This window comes from Ursus maritimus, unplaced genomic scaffold (assembly GCF_017311325.1).
Source record: "Ursus maritimus isolate PB19 unplaced genomic scaffold, ASM1731132v1 scaffold_12, whole genome shotgun sequence".
Classification (NCBI taxonomy): domain Eukaryota; kingdom Metazoa; phylum Chordata; class Mammalia; order Carnivora; family Ursidae; genus Ursus; species Ursus maritimus.
In genome coordinates, this window is record NW_024423564.1 from 21,615,336 (window position 1) to 21,630,689 (window position 15,354).

At 34.7% G+C, this 15,354-nt stretch overlaps 1 protein-coding gene across 1 annotated transcript in view; it reads right to left on the minus strand.

The window, feature by feature from the left end:
- AGL (amylo-alpha-1, 6-glucosidase, 4-alpha-glucanotransferase) overlaps positions 1–15,354 on the minus strand; it is a 78,612-nt gene that overhangs the window by 43,363 nt on the left and 19,895 nt on the right. Inside the window, 9 exon segments of the mRNA XM_040626729.1 lie at positions 397–560; positions 1,143–1,266; positions 2,993–3,180; positions 4,708–4,847; positions 5,501–5,598; positions 5,690–5,792; positions 6,144–6,270; positions 9,796–9,907; positions 10,075–10,256. Coding sequence (XP_040482663.1) covers positions 397–560; positions 1,143–1,266; positions 2,993–3,180; positions 4,708–4,847; positions 5,501–5,598; positions 5,690–5,792; positions 6,144–6,270; positions 9,796–9,907; positions 10,075–10,256 — 1,238 coding nt within the window.

A 15,354-nucleotide genomic window follows, 5' to 3' on the forward strand; every position in this document is an offset into this window, starting at 1 on the left:
ATCACTTATAAATCTAAGACACGATTTTGAAGTATGTGGATATTGCCACTAAATATCAGATCAAAACATTTATTTATTTTTTCCTTTTTCAAGTTTTTATTTAAATTCCAGTCAGTTAACATAGAGTGTAATATTAGTTTCCGGTGGGGAATCGAGTGATTCATCACTTACAATACCACACCCAGTGCTCACAACAAGTGCTCTCCTTAATCCCCATCACCCACTTAGCCCATCCCCTGCCCACCTCCCCTCCAGCAACCCTCAGTTTGTTCTCTTTAGTTGTCTGTTTTATTGTTTGCCTCTCTCTTCCCCCCCACATTCATCTGTCATGTTTCTTAAATTCTACATATGAGTTTAGCAAAATAAGTAAATACAAGAAACAAATTAGATGCTTACCACAATAGGACACTCATTATCATGGGTAATATCCATAAACAGGGCATGTGCAATGGCTGGCATTAACGGCCTCAAACAGGGCTGAACAAAGGATCCAACAGGTTCTCCTCCATATCTATAAACCAATCTGCCCTCTTCATGGCTATCATATGCACTCATTGCCTCTGCAAAGCATTACGGAATATTTTAACAATCTTCATTATTATTGTTCAAGAAGAGGTTAGGTTTCTTATCATTGCTAAGTTTCCAAAAAAAGACCACATAAATATTATCAACAACAAAACTGCTTTAAACATTTAAACAAATGTGTATTAGTTTAAGTGACAAAAAAGTCTTCTCTATAATTGGCCAGAGAAATGACTCACGTAGGTAAAAGGGAACATATGTTGTTTATTAGGATGTTGGTTATATAAGATCTATGAAAAAAAAATCTAAGATTATATCATCTATCCAAATAGGAGATGAAAACCAGATTTGCATATTTTCAAAAACAAAAAAATGCTTTTGTTCATGACTCATCAATTCATCCTACTGGTCTTTCAATTTAAAATGAGATATTTTACCCTAGGTAGAAATTTTTCCAGATAAAAACAGACTGAGTTAGAGAAAGTTTGTGTAGAGTATTTAAAAGAATATTAACTATGTTGAAAATTATTAAACATTGTATATAATGCTATTAAATGCTTTTTAATCTACTCAAACAAAAACTAAAGTTTTAGATGGGAAATACTCTTCAACAAGCCTACCTCTTATTAGGGAACTAATGCCCAGTCTAGTAACAAAGACATTGTCCAGGTCTTCGCTTCCTGTGAACAGTTCAGCTACTACATACAAATTGGGTTGCAATTTCCTAGCAGCATCCAACATGTACTGCAAAAAGCATAGTCACAAATGTAACACAAAGAGAAAAGCAAGTAGGGGGGAAGGAAAGGAGAGAAGACTAGGCATGGATTTAGCATAGGAAAATGTCATGGAACAAGACAGAATGGAAATCCGAGAAGAATTTCCAAGTAAATTTAATTGTGCATATGTAAGAAAACATAAAACAGACCAATACACACAGGAAACAAGAGAATTTATAAAGAGATTAAAACAGTTAAAAAGGAAGATTAGATTTTGCAAAGATATAGAGACACAAAGGGGAAAAAAAAGGAAGAAGAAAAATGTTAGTGTCACATTAAAAAAATGTAAACCATAACACTGTGATTCTGCTAGCCTTTCACCCTGTTTTAATGTTTGTTTTTAATACCTCTAACCAGGCTATTAATTTGCAGGCTGTTGACTAGGCCATTACTGGTAAATTCCCTGCTGATGAATCATTTAGCTTTTGCAAAGATTAGGTCTAACTATACTAAAGCCAGCTTTTCCTACAAATGGTATTCAACTCTTAATCAGAAATCAAATTGGTTCTGATTTCTTTTAACATAATGTTTGCACAAAGGTTAATAAAATAATTGAAATTCTATCAGCTAACAAGTAGGGTCCTGGAAGATTTTGTAACTTAAAATTAAGCAAATTGAGTGTTAATTTTCTGTTTTGCTATAATGTTATAATAACCTTACAATTTTATATATATATGTGTATATATATGTGTATATATAAGATCTATGAAAAAAAAATCTAAGATTATATCATCTATCCAAATAGGAGATGAAAACCAGATTTGCATATATATACACATATATATATACATATTTTTTTTTTCTGCTGCTAAAAGCACAATAAGGAAAAACCTCTACTAGTTTTTGGACTAAAAAATGTTCTATCACCTTAATTAATTTACTAAATTAGTTCACTAAATTCTTCCATATCAAATCAATTCTTCATCATAGGGCTCGAAACATATTCATTATAATATTGCCTTAAAATAACAGAAATAGATATTTTCCAGAGAAGCACACATTCCCAAAAAACACGAAGTTCTCACTAGGAAACTATCAAAGATCTTATAAACAGAATGAAAATTGTCTTTACAAAGCTGTGTTAGATAGAAGATAATGCTACAAATTTTGGCACTGCCTCAGTATCTGTAAAAAGCCCAAAGAGGGTAAACAACCTTTGTTTACACTTACATTTTTATAAATAATCAATAAAAATGGAATCAATGAGGCTAAAATGAGCTTCAATATACTGTAATGTTAGTGCTTAAACAATAACATAATATGTAACAACTGACTTCACAGTGTCTATTAATATAGTAAAAGCAACCTGAAAATAACAAGAATAAGATAGATATTTGCATAATATTAAAATATTAATATTAATCCTGTAAAAGCTAATAATAAAATATTAGTAATATTTAAATAATATACATGGCAATAAGGTTATGTATATTATCAGACAATATAATCTACTTCCCTAAACTGAAATAAAAATATTAACTCGTTAAACATTTTATAGCACAGTATTCCATAACAACTGCATCAAAAGATTTTGTTAGAATCTTGAAGTTATGCCGAAGTGTTAAATACTACCACCAAATCAATGCTGGTGTCCAACTAGCAAAAGGAAACATGTACTTGCATATTTTATTTAAGGAAAGCAAGGAAAGAATACTACATTTTTTGCTTAATGTATTTGAATTGTTTTTCTGTACCTCGGCTACATGAAGAGGTGTTGAGTGGCAGTTATCAAGACGTACTCCCTGGAAATAAGTTGCGGTCATTTCAGTGTATTTTTTCATGTGTGCCCAGAGAAAAGGACAGTCCTCTGGTTTATTCCCATAGCGTAATTTAACACTGTCTCCCCAGCAAATAAGTTCTCTTCTTAGATAAACTTCTGAGCCTGTTAAGAAAGGAGCTTGCTTTCAATGGTTCAAGAAAAAACATGAAAACATTTACTTCAAGGAAACATTGTTTTTATTTTTATTTTTATTTTATTTATTTATTTTTTAAAGATTTTATTTATTTATTTGACAGAGAGACAGCCAGCGAGAGAGGGAACACAAGCAGGGGGAGTGGGGGAGGAAGAAGCAGGCTCCTAGCGGAGGAGCCTGTTGTGGGGCTCGATCCCAGAATGCTGGGATCACGCCCTGAGCCGAAGGCAGACGCTTAACGACTGAACCACTGAGGCGCCCTGGAAACATTGTTTTGAAAACACATTATTTCTACCACAAACCATACATTGGTTAAAATTATGTCTAAAATGGTATGGGTATCTAAATTTATAAAGTTAAAAAATTAATATTAATTTATATCTATCTATTTTTCTAAAATTCTACCTATAGTCTCTTCTAAAAAGAGACTATAGTACTTTATGTACTAATGCACTTAATGTAAAAAAATCAAGTTGTTTCTTTTAAAGGAAAACAGTAATAGTAATATCATACGCCCTTTGAAGATAGAGTTCTACCAAAAAAATTTTTTTAAAAGATTTATTTATTTATTTGAGAGGGAGAGAAAGAGATAGAGAGCATGAGCAGGAGGCGTAAAGGGAAAGGGAGATACAGAATTTCAAGCAGACTCCCTGCTGACTGCAGAGCCTGATGTAGGGCTCAATCCCACAACCCTGAGATCATGACCCAAGCCAAAATCAAGAGTTGGATGCCTAACCAACTGAGCCACCCAGGTGTCCCTCTACCAAAAACATTTAAAGCTGCATGTGCACCTTGTTACTCGTTTTTGGCAAGAGGTTACATTAAATCCACAGCATACAGCAGAATGCCTTTTTTCATTTAGATGACTAGAAAGGAGAAGGCAGAGATACTTAAACCCAAAGTACATTCTTTTAAAAAATGAGATTTTTTAATTAAATTTAAATCATTCAAAAAGACTTCTGAAATGTTGAAAAACATATTGATGGGTCCCCAACAAAACTGTTTCTGGCAAAGAAACAGCTGTAGAAAAATAAAATGCTAGGAGTGGGAGGGGAACTTAAAATTAGTTTCTAGTGTAACTGCTATTCAAATACCTTAATACCCCTTTGGCTAATGAATGAAAATATCTCTTATGGCAATACAATTGAAATAGCAATGGTTTCAAATGTATTTTTAAAATGCAATAGATTAAAATTTTAACCATATAAAACCTTAGGCAGAACCATAATATAAAATAGATAGATAAAAGCCATTCTGGTTGAGAATATAAGGACTTCCAATGGGAAAGGGGCAGGGAAGGAAAAGATGAATTCCATCCTTTTTGTCCATCCCTTCTCTTCTCTCTCAAACTGTATGCAGCTCTGGCACCTTTGTGATGAAACTGTTTAAGAACTATTAGCCTAGTGGGGAAAAAAGTCAATGAAACAGTTTATATTTTGACCTTGCTGTAAACTCTTCTTTCCCTATCCACAGAAAAGTTAACAAAAATGATGTACCTGGTTCAGCAAAGTTTCGAAGTGGATCATCTCCCATTACCCATCCATTATGTGCCATCAGAAAACAAGCTTTATTTGGGATATGAATCATAGATTCTTCTGCGGAGGGGGTTATTTCTTCAAATGGGAATGTAAAATATCTATGGAGATACAATTAAATATTCAATCCATATAGACAGACTCTTTGGAGAGAACTTAGATTAGTACTATTAAAATTAAACCTCCTTCCTAACAAATAGAATAAGATTAGTTTTTATAGTATTTATAGGAAATAAACTTTTTATAGGTCAAAATCTTCAGAAGATTTTCTGAGTAAATCTACTAAGATTTGAGAAGTGGAAAGCTAGCATCATAGCATTACCTGGGTAACATTTTAAATAATAACTTAAAAAATCTCATAAAATTACTAAGAAAATCATTGAAGTATTGATGTTACTTTGCAAAAGCTTTTACTACACTTTAGTTGCCTGATCTGTGCTGCACATTACCTACAAGATAAGGAGCTGAATGCTGGCTCAATTTGATTTACACTGAATTTACTAGTAAGTATACGTAGTCCTCCAGAAACATTAATGTAATGATTATAAATTGATTCATACTAATGACTGTTTCTTTAACTAAGGATTGGCTTAACCAAATTAATTAATATTAACCCTGGTTACCAAATCGAAATTTCTATTTCAATTCATTGTAGTGAAGTCACACATTGAAGGAAACATTCAGATTAATTTGAAAAGTTAAATGAAACTTTCAATTTTTAACCTTTAATGAGAAGAAAACAAAAATGGAATACCTGGTAACTAAAGGATGTTTTCTAGTGACAGGTCCTAATTTAGGACCATGGTCAGCCAGTCGTTCATAAAACACATTTCCCAAAAGGCAATTAACTGCCTAGAACACATTAAATTATACATGTCAGTAAAAACAACAACAAACAGTATTAAGACTCAAAGAAAAACAGCAGTTCAAAAGTAGGTGAAACCTGTTCCTGATGATAGTTCACGAGTTGATGCTTCTCTGAATTTAACTCCTCAATTCTCTTACGGAACCAATTACAGCATTCATCAATTGCAGCTGGGCCCTTGCTAGAGCAGAGAGAGCAATACACACTGAATATTTAATGGTTTTAAAATTCTACATTTAAAAATTTCCTAACAAGGGTCATAGAAACTTTATTTATTTATCTGAAACTTTAAATGTATTCATCAGGATCTTAATTATGGCTGAAGAAGTTTCCCAGTTGTAAAAAAAAATTGATATACACATATAGGAAAATGGTCCCCCACACAGAAAAAAAGAGGAAAACATCATGCATTTGAACTAGGAGAATTATGATGAATTACTTTATTTGATTTTCAATTCAGGATTTTAATACTAGCCATAAAGGTTTGTAAGTAATATTATCCTTTATTTCATAGGAAAAATACATAACATACTCATGTGGTACGAAAGTTGCTAGTGCAATGTTCATATCTACAGTACAGCCAAGCCTTCTGTATTCAGGATCCTGAATAATCTTAAGGTGTTCCTTTGGATCAGGCTTGGTTGTTATTTTCCTATTTTCTGAAAGAAAGAAAAGATGATATCTTAAATGCAAATATCCACAACGAGATTATAACTGTTACTGATATCCAAATTTTTAGGTTACAATTTTTTCACAGAAAAATAAAACAAATATTTTTTCCACAAGCATCCTTCCTACCTCCCCCCCATCTTCCTGCACACCATCTAACACACACACACACACACACACACACACACACACACGGTATACACATAGAGAAGGAGGGGGAGAGAGAGATTGAAAAGGAGGAAGAACATTATAGAAGAGAAACACAAGGATTTCTATCAGTTCAACCCCTACCCCACTTTTCTCCCTTAGTCAGCATTCTCTTACTACAATTTTTAGGGCATTAAGGATGTTGGTGGTACAAATTTTCCTTCTAGGTATTACCAAATACACTAATATCAGGAGTTCTTTTTCTTCAAACACTGCTTTCTACTCAAAAGTAAGTCTTATTAACAACTTGACTTTCTTTGCATTCTCTGAAAGAAACACACAGGCTTGTTTTTATACTTTTTTCCTTTTTACCAACAAGCATATTCCTTATATAATGGGGGTTGGGGGAGTGGGATAGGCTGGTGATGGGTAGTAAGGAGGGCACGTACTGCATGGTGCACTGGGTGTTATACGCAACTAATGAATTATGGAACTTTACATAAAAAACTAGGGATGTACTGTATGGTGACTAACATAATAAAAAAATATTATTATTAAAAAAAGACAAAAAAAGGAAAATGTAAATAAATGTTTTGTGGGAAGAATTTTCATCCCTTTTCTGGAACTTGTTCCTAATAAATTAGGTGTTGTGCAGGACTGCCTCCACTGGGCTTGATTTTATTAATTTTTTATTCATCATTCTTTTTAATATTTCTTTTTTAAATTTAAAATCAATTAATTAATTGATTTTAATTAATTAATATGGTGTATTATTAGTTTCAGAGGTAGTGATTCAACAGTTGCTATAACGCCCAGTGGTCATTACATCAAGTGCCTTCCTTCCTTAATTGGGCTTGCTTTTGGATTAACTAATTAATATCTGGCTTATTCTAATGAGACCTTGGAGTGGCTTATAAAAGCACAAACAAAATAAGATAAAATATGAATAGATTCTTAAAATTTAGTTTCTGAGGTTCATTTGGAAGAGTAAATATATTAAACCTGCCAATGGGCCCCTGAGTTGCTCAGTGGGTTAAGTGTGTCTGCCTTTAGCTCAGGTCATGATCCCAGGGTCCTGGGATTGAGACCTACATTGGGCTCCCTGCTCGGCAGGGAATCTGCTTCTCCCACTCCCTCTGCTCCCCCCCCCATTCATTCACTCTCTCTCTCTCAAATAAATAAATAAAATCTTAAAAAAAATAAAAGAAAAAAGAAAAAAAACTGCAAGGAAGTGTTTGAAAAAAAGAAAAGCTTATACAATCAGTGTAAATGATAAAACAGTCTTTAGTATTGATAGAATGAATAAAAGATCACTGGAATAGTACACAAAACAAACCCACGTATATTTAGTATATGACTACACTATGAAGTCTTAATGGTGTACAACAAATCAGCATAAAAGGATGGACTATCAACTCAATACCATTTTTTGAATAAAAATAAATTATTTATATAATATACAAAAATAAATTCCAGGTGTATTGAACATTTATTTATTTATTTTTAAAGATTTATTTATTTGAAAGAGAGAGAGTGTGTGTGATGTAGGGAGGGGAAGATGGAGAAGGAGAGAGAGAATCCCAACCAGACTCCCTGTTGAGCATGGAGCCGGATGTGGGGCTCAATCCCACGACCCTGAGATCATGACCTGAGGCAAGATCAAGAGTCAGATGCTTAATTGACTGAGCTACCCAGGTGCCCCTTGAACATTTAAATATAAAAAAGAAATAAGATTATTAGAAGAAATCAAAAAATTCTTTAAAGAAAACAATGCTGATGGAAGGTTTTTTTCTAAGCATGATGTGAAATCAGAAGCCATAAAAGCCTGACAAATTTGACTACACTGAAAAAAAAAATACCATAATCAAGAGTTAGGAGATCAATAGCATATTAGGAGGACATATTTGAGGCCAATATAAAGGAATCACCTATATATATATTTTTAAAGATTCTATTTATATATGTGACAGAGAGACAGCCAGTGAGAGAGGGAACACAGCAGGGGAGAGGGAGAGGAAGAAGCAGGCTCCCAGCCGAGGAGCGAGGAGCCCGATGTGGGACTTGATGCCGGAACGCCAGGATCACGCCCTGAGGCGAAGGCAGACACTTAACGACTGCGCTACCCAGGTGCCCCAGGAATCACCTATATTAATAAGCCAATGTGAAAAAGTCAAACAGCACAATAGAAAAATAGGGAAAGAACATTAATAGACGATTAATGGAAGATCCATAAATGGCAAAGTAACATGTGAAAAGGTACTTCACTAATGAGCAAAGAACTACAAATTAAAATAAGGAATGTTTTGCCTGATTGACAAACATTATAAAGATCAATGGTATCTAATGCTACTGAGGGTATAGTTAATAATGTAAACTGGTACAACTTGTGTTGAAAAGCAACTGGACAATATCTATTGTAAATTTATCATTAAATTTGTATACTCTTTGACCCAGAAATTCTATGTCTAACAATTTATCCTGCAGATTTACTCACATAAGTAAAGATAACACATACAGGATATATTTTCTATAATACTGCTTATAAGGATATAAGTTCTACAAAAGTAAGGGCTTGCTACGTTCACCACTGAATCCCCATGCCTGGAAGAGTGCCTAGTACATACTAGGTGGTTCAAAAGATATGTATTGAACGAATGAATGAATGATGAAAAAACTGGAAATAATCTATCAAAAAGGCTTAAAGACAGGCTCGGTTAGTGGAGCACACAACTCTTGATCTCGGGGTTGTGAGTTTGAGCCCCACCCTAGGTTCAGAGATTACTTAAAAATAAAATCTTAAAAAATTTAAGGGCACCTGGATGGCTCAGTCAGTTGAGCGTCCAACTCTTGATTTCAGCTTGGGTCATGATCTCTAGGTCGTGGGATCGAGCCCTGCAATGGGCTCTGCATTCAACAGGGTGTCTGCTTGAGATTCTCTCTCTCCCCCTCTGCTTCTCCTCCCACCCCGATGCTCTCCCCCAAAATAAATAAATCTTAAAAAAATTGTATTGATATCTAGAGGTTAAAAGCTACCTTGTGGCAGCTGCAGTAATCTGCTCTACTTACTTCCAATTCATGCACTTAACAAACATAAATTGAGCTCCACTATATTCTGAGTATTGTGCTAAGGAACCAACAGAAAGAAACAGTCCTCAGGGGAAATAATTATGTTATATATTATTATGACATGCCCTTTAGATATCTCTGCTAATTCTCAGATAGCTTCCAGGACCACAGTTTATAGTAACACAAATATATAATAATAACAGATTTAATAATGTCTTAACCAGAGAAAAGAAGGGTTATCCCTTTAAGAGTAATAATGAACTTCTATAATTGCTAGGAACATTTTAATGTATATCCTTTACCTTGTGTAAGAAGTCCTCTAAATTGCTCAACTGCTTTGTAAACATCTACTTGGAAAAATTCCCAGAGCTGAATCTTCGGAAAAATATCCTCCCAAATTATTTTTCGAATGCACTGAAAAATTTCAATAGTTAAAAAATATATATATTTAAAATCTTTTCACTAAATATTATTTATCAAATTAAAGATAGACTCTAAATAATTTTCAACCATACATTTACTTTGTACTTTAGAAATTTTGTTATTCTGTTTTAGTGTGGTACTCCTCTATACATACTGACATTCATTTGATGATCATTTTCAATCAAAGCAGGTACTCCTTTTTCTTTGTATTTCCCTTCTGCAACGTCACAGGATAAATGCCATAGTGCTCTGTCTAAGACCCAGGCAGGTTTTAAGTGTGGAGAATTTACAAGGTTATATGCACTTTCTGGATGTTCCTGGATCCATCTACTATTAGCAGCTTAAATAAAAAGGAAACATAAAGGAATATCTTGTAATTAAAGTGAAGTTAGTATCTTCATTAAGTTTAAAGATGAAACAAAATATCAATATCCACCACTCATTTTCTTATATATTAGACATCAGTATTTAAATATTATAATTATATAAACTACATATTACATATTCATGTTACATTTTTACATTAAATATTTGTTATTAATTTAAAATATTTATCATAATTTATGATACTGTAATGTGAAAAACATTTCTTTGGTTGTGGTGTCTTGTCATCTACTTCACCATACATTTTTCTTTTCTGTTGTAGGAATTTTTCATTGTTGTAGGATGCAACACTGATTTATTAACACCCCTGTAATAACATGTTTACTATTGTGTGAGTTAAGAAGGGCCTTGTCCTTGGCCCATTTGACAGTCCTTCAGTCAACTACAGTTTGGAATGTTCCTTCTAAGCCTGAAAAACATCTTTCCCTAAAAGCCAGACAGGGCTTCTGCCCAATCTTCAGAACTCAAAATGTCATTTACACCTTTTTCCCCACATAATCATTTCTTCCTATATTTTTTTGGGTGGGGGAAGGAAGGAGAGGTTCCTTCCTCTGGATCTTTAAATATGATTGTATCTCCCTAGGCTAAGAATACAAACAAATGCACATCCTATCCAAACACAGTTCTTTCTCTGACTTCTGTAGTCTATTAGTATCAAGACCAAACGTCTAGAAAATCCAGCCTGCATCTGCTGCTTCCACTTTCTCCCCACAGTCTTGTTCCTTTTCCCATTGCAATCTGCTGCTGCATCCAGCACTCCACTGAGGTTACTCTAAGCCTCCTAATCATGAGATTTAGTGCTACTTTCTCAACTTTATCTGTTTAACCTCTATAACATTTGCCATTACTGATTAGTCCTTCATTGATCTATGAAATACTTCTTCCTTGATTTATAAAAGGTATCATTATCTTGGTGGTTTTTTATTTTTCCTTCTCTCTTTTGGTCCTTCTTTTCTCATTTCTGCTAAACCTTTGAGGGAGGTTTGCTACATCTTAGTCCTTCTCTTTCTTTGAACATGTCCTTCTTCATCTCACACTCTTAGTACCCACATGTCAAACCAGTCCCAGCCCCAGCTAAGGCCCAGGCACATCTACCGAAGCATTTGATGGGTAGTACTACCCAAGGGCAGCATGTTAACTCAAAATCCATTCATATGTTTACATCACTCAGAATGTGATCTGTCCCAGGCACTGTTCTGGGAGATGGATATTCTGCAGCAAAAGTGAGCAAGGCTCCTGTCCTCATGCAGCTTTTTCATTCCAGAGAGATGGATTTGTTTGTTTTGTTTTGTTTTATTTATTTATTTATTTATTTATTTATTTATTTATTTAACAATTCTGATGGAAGAAAACTCAGTTCTCTCACAGGCAACCTCTTTGTATAGCTAATCTTGAAAGGTTAATAAGATACATTGTTTTATTAAGACTGATAAAAGTAAGGCTGAGTTGAGCTACCCTATGATCCAGCCATTGCACTACTGGGTATTTACCCCAAAGATACAGACGTCGTGAAGAGAAGGGCCATATGCACCCCAATGTTCATAGCAGCATTGTCCACGATAGCTAAATCGTGGAAGGAGCCGAGACGCCCTTCAACAGATGACTGGATTAAGAAGATGTGGTCCATATATACAATGGAATATTACTCAGCTATCAAAAAAAACGATTTCTCAACATTTGCTGCAACATGGATGGCACTAGAGGAGATAATGCTAAGTGAAATAAGTCAAGCAGAGAAAGACAATTATCATATGGTTTCTCTCATCTATGGAACATAAGAAGTAGGAAGATCGCTAGGGGAAGAAAGGGATAAAGAAAGGGGGGTAATCACAAGGGGGAATGAAACATGAGAGACTATGGACTATGAGAAACAAACTGAGGAATAATAAAAAAATAAATTCATTTTTAAATTCTAAAAAAAAAAAAAGGAAAGTAAGGCTGAGAAATTGCTAAAAGAAACATACTCAAAGAACAAGAGTGTAGCTTACATCTTATTACCCATTTGTACCAGTAAGTTCAGAACCAGAATCAGAGGAGTTCTGCAAGGTATTCCAAGTATTTACAACACTAAAGAATATTTGTTTTAATTTTTAAATAAACAAATAAAGGTTATACATATTCTGTTTCATCTTTAAAATAGAATAATGCCCCTGAATTCATACAGAGGAGCATGAGTGGTTAACGTACAAGAAACAAAAAGTAGTAACAATTACTGAATACCTACCATATGCCAGTTAAATACACTATTTATTAATCTTCATGTCCTACCACATGATGTAAGACATACTGTTATGTTCCTTTAACAGATGAGGAACTGAGGGACAGAGAGATAAGTAACTCAGCCTAAGTCATACAGCCAGGAATGAATTTGGGCAAGTTTCTTCAGAACTTGCAGTCTTAACCAGATGAATGTGTTCATGCCTCATTCACTCAGCTGCGCATCCTTACAATCCTTACAGAGTTTAAAAATAATTATTATTTTTAGTTGCAGTCATTTATTTAGTAAATAATGTAGTACATTATTTATTTATTTATTTATTATTTATATATATCCATAATAAACACTTGAAGACAGGATACATAAGAAACAGAGATGCTATAATAACAGTTAAATTAATAATTCTCCAAAATCAATTTAAGCTGGTTTTCCCTAGATTCATCAACAGAGTTATTAGAATTCAAGATGTAAGAAAAAAATGTAATGATAATTATATCCAGTTTGGATTTTCATTTATTAAGAATACTAAGGCTACCCTAATTTTTTAAATGGTAAAATCTTGCAACTTTCTTACTTATGTTTCTGAAACAAAATCAAGTGTAAAATGAAGGAATTCTAAATATTAGGTAATAAAGTATTTTTTCTAATTCTACATGAAAGAGAAGCCAAACCAAACTGCATCGTAATATATATCAAAATTAAAAATGAAACATGGATTTCTAAAGTGGTGCAGTGAGGAACTTAGCAGACATTTTCCCCAGCAAAACCATAATTTAAATAGCAAAAATTATAGAATATAATCATTTAAAGTCTCTGGAAATTGTCCTAAGGGCATTCAGCATATGGAGAAACACTTATTCAAGAAAATCTAACTCTCAGCAAGAATAGCAATAGTCTGTGGCATTTGAACTATACCATCTGCTCCCTTAACACTCCCAACCAGCTATGTGTTAATGGAAGCTCTGTGCCAGGTGCTCTACTCCAGGTAGGTATGGCCAACATGGAGACTCCCTCCTCCCACCACTCTCAGTCTGGGGTTATAGTTTCATGCTGAGAGAGGCAGGCTGCCCATGTTTCTCACTCCCTCTAGCCCCATTTTGTAGAAGCTGTATTCCAAGTAGGCAGGCAAAGAAAATCTTGGCTCCTTTCCTCCGCCCAGAGTCCCCCTCCCCACTCCCTTGTAGGGTGGACGTCCTACCTAGTTGTGGGAGGCCAAGAACACTGGGACTCCAGTTGCCCCTGAGAGCTGGAGCTTAGTTGTAGGGTGAAGGTTCCACGTGGGGAGAGCAATTGAAAAGACCAGGGATTGCTACCTCCTGCCTTGAGTGCCCCCAGAATGAGACGGTACTTGGGGAAAAGTGGTCTCACCCCCAGGTCTGGAACAGTGGCACAGGTGTTCTGCTCAGGGAGAAAGACAGGCCATGAGGATGAAGGGGACTGAATTTGTTTGGAACGGTGATTGAAGAACTCCATGCATAAGAGTGTTATTGAAAATAATGAAGACCTTAGTGGGGAGCAGTTAAAAGAATTCTAGTAGCTCCATGATATAAGAAAAACAACAGAGCAAACAAACAGAAGTTAAACAGAGAGAACCAGGGAAAGAGAAAGCAGAAGACAGCCCTCCTGGGGCTGCACCACTCAGAAGCAATTCTAATAGGACATGGGAAAGACTTGAAAACATTCCTCACATCTCATACAGACCCATCAACACAGGACAACACACTGGCAAAGGGACTTAAACACAACCTCTACCCAAACATGGAGTGAACACTAACCTACTCTGACCCAGGGTGAATCCTAGGAAGCCAGGCTTAAAAATAAAATCACATTCACCTCTGGCAGTCTGGAAGACCATATGTATGCCCAAAGCTGTGTGGTCTCTAGAGCAACCAGAGAGGGGACCTCCAAGCTTCCAGTCCTTGATAAATCTTTATCCATCCTTTTACTGTCAACCTATTTGTATCTTTGAATCTAAAGTGTGTTGCCTACAGACAGTATGTAGTTGGATCTTGTTTTTTTAATTAACTCCGACAGGCTCTGCCCTTCAAGATACAGGCACACCTTGGAGACATTGTGGATTTGGATCCAGACCATTGCAATAAAATGAAAATTACAATAAAGCAAGTCAAACAAATTTTTTTGGTTTCCTAGCATATATAAAAGTTATGTTTGTACTGTATTGTAGTCTATTGAGTATGCAGTAGCATTATATCTAAAAAAACAATGTATATACCTTAAATAAAAAATACTTTAATGCTAAAAAATGCTATTTTCTGAGTTCTCACCAAGTCATAATCACAAATCACTGACCACCATAACAAATAAAATGATGAAAAAGTTTGAATGATGACAAGTTTGGCAAAAATTACCAAAATGTGACACAGACACATGAGGGGAGGAAATGCTGTTGGAAAAATGGTATCAATAGACTTGTTCGATGGAGGTTGCCACAAACCTTCAATTTGTAACAACAACAACAACAAAAAGCAAAAAAGCAAGCAGTAACTGAGAAGTGCGATAAAATGAAGCACAATAAAACAAGGTATGCGTTACTTCAAACACTCCCCGGATCTCTGGCTTACGAATTTTTTACTCTGCTGAGTGTGGCCATCTTTGTTATGTTATTTAATGTACACTGAGCTTTAGGATGTGTAGATTAATTTTTTTAAATCAAATTTTAAAGGTTGGGAGTTTTCACCCAATACTTCTTCAAGTGTTTTTTCTGTTCTTTTCTTTCCTCTCCTTCAGGTATTTCCACGCTGCATGCTCGTATGCTTCAGGATGTCCCACCTTTACTGGAACTCTGTTCATTTTTATCTTCTTCTTTCTGTTCTTC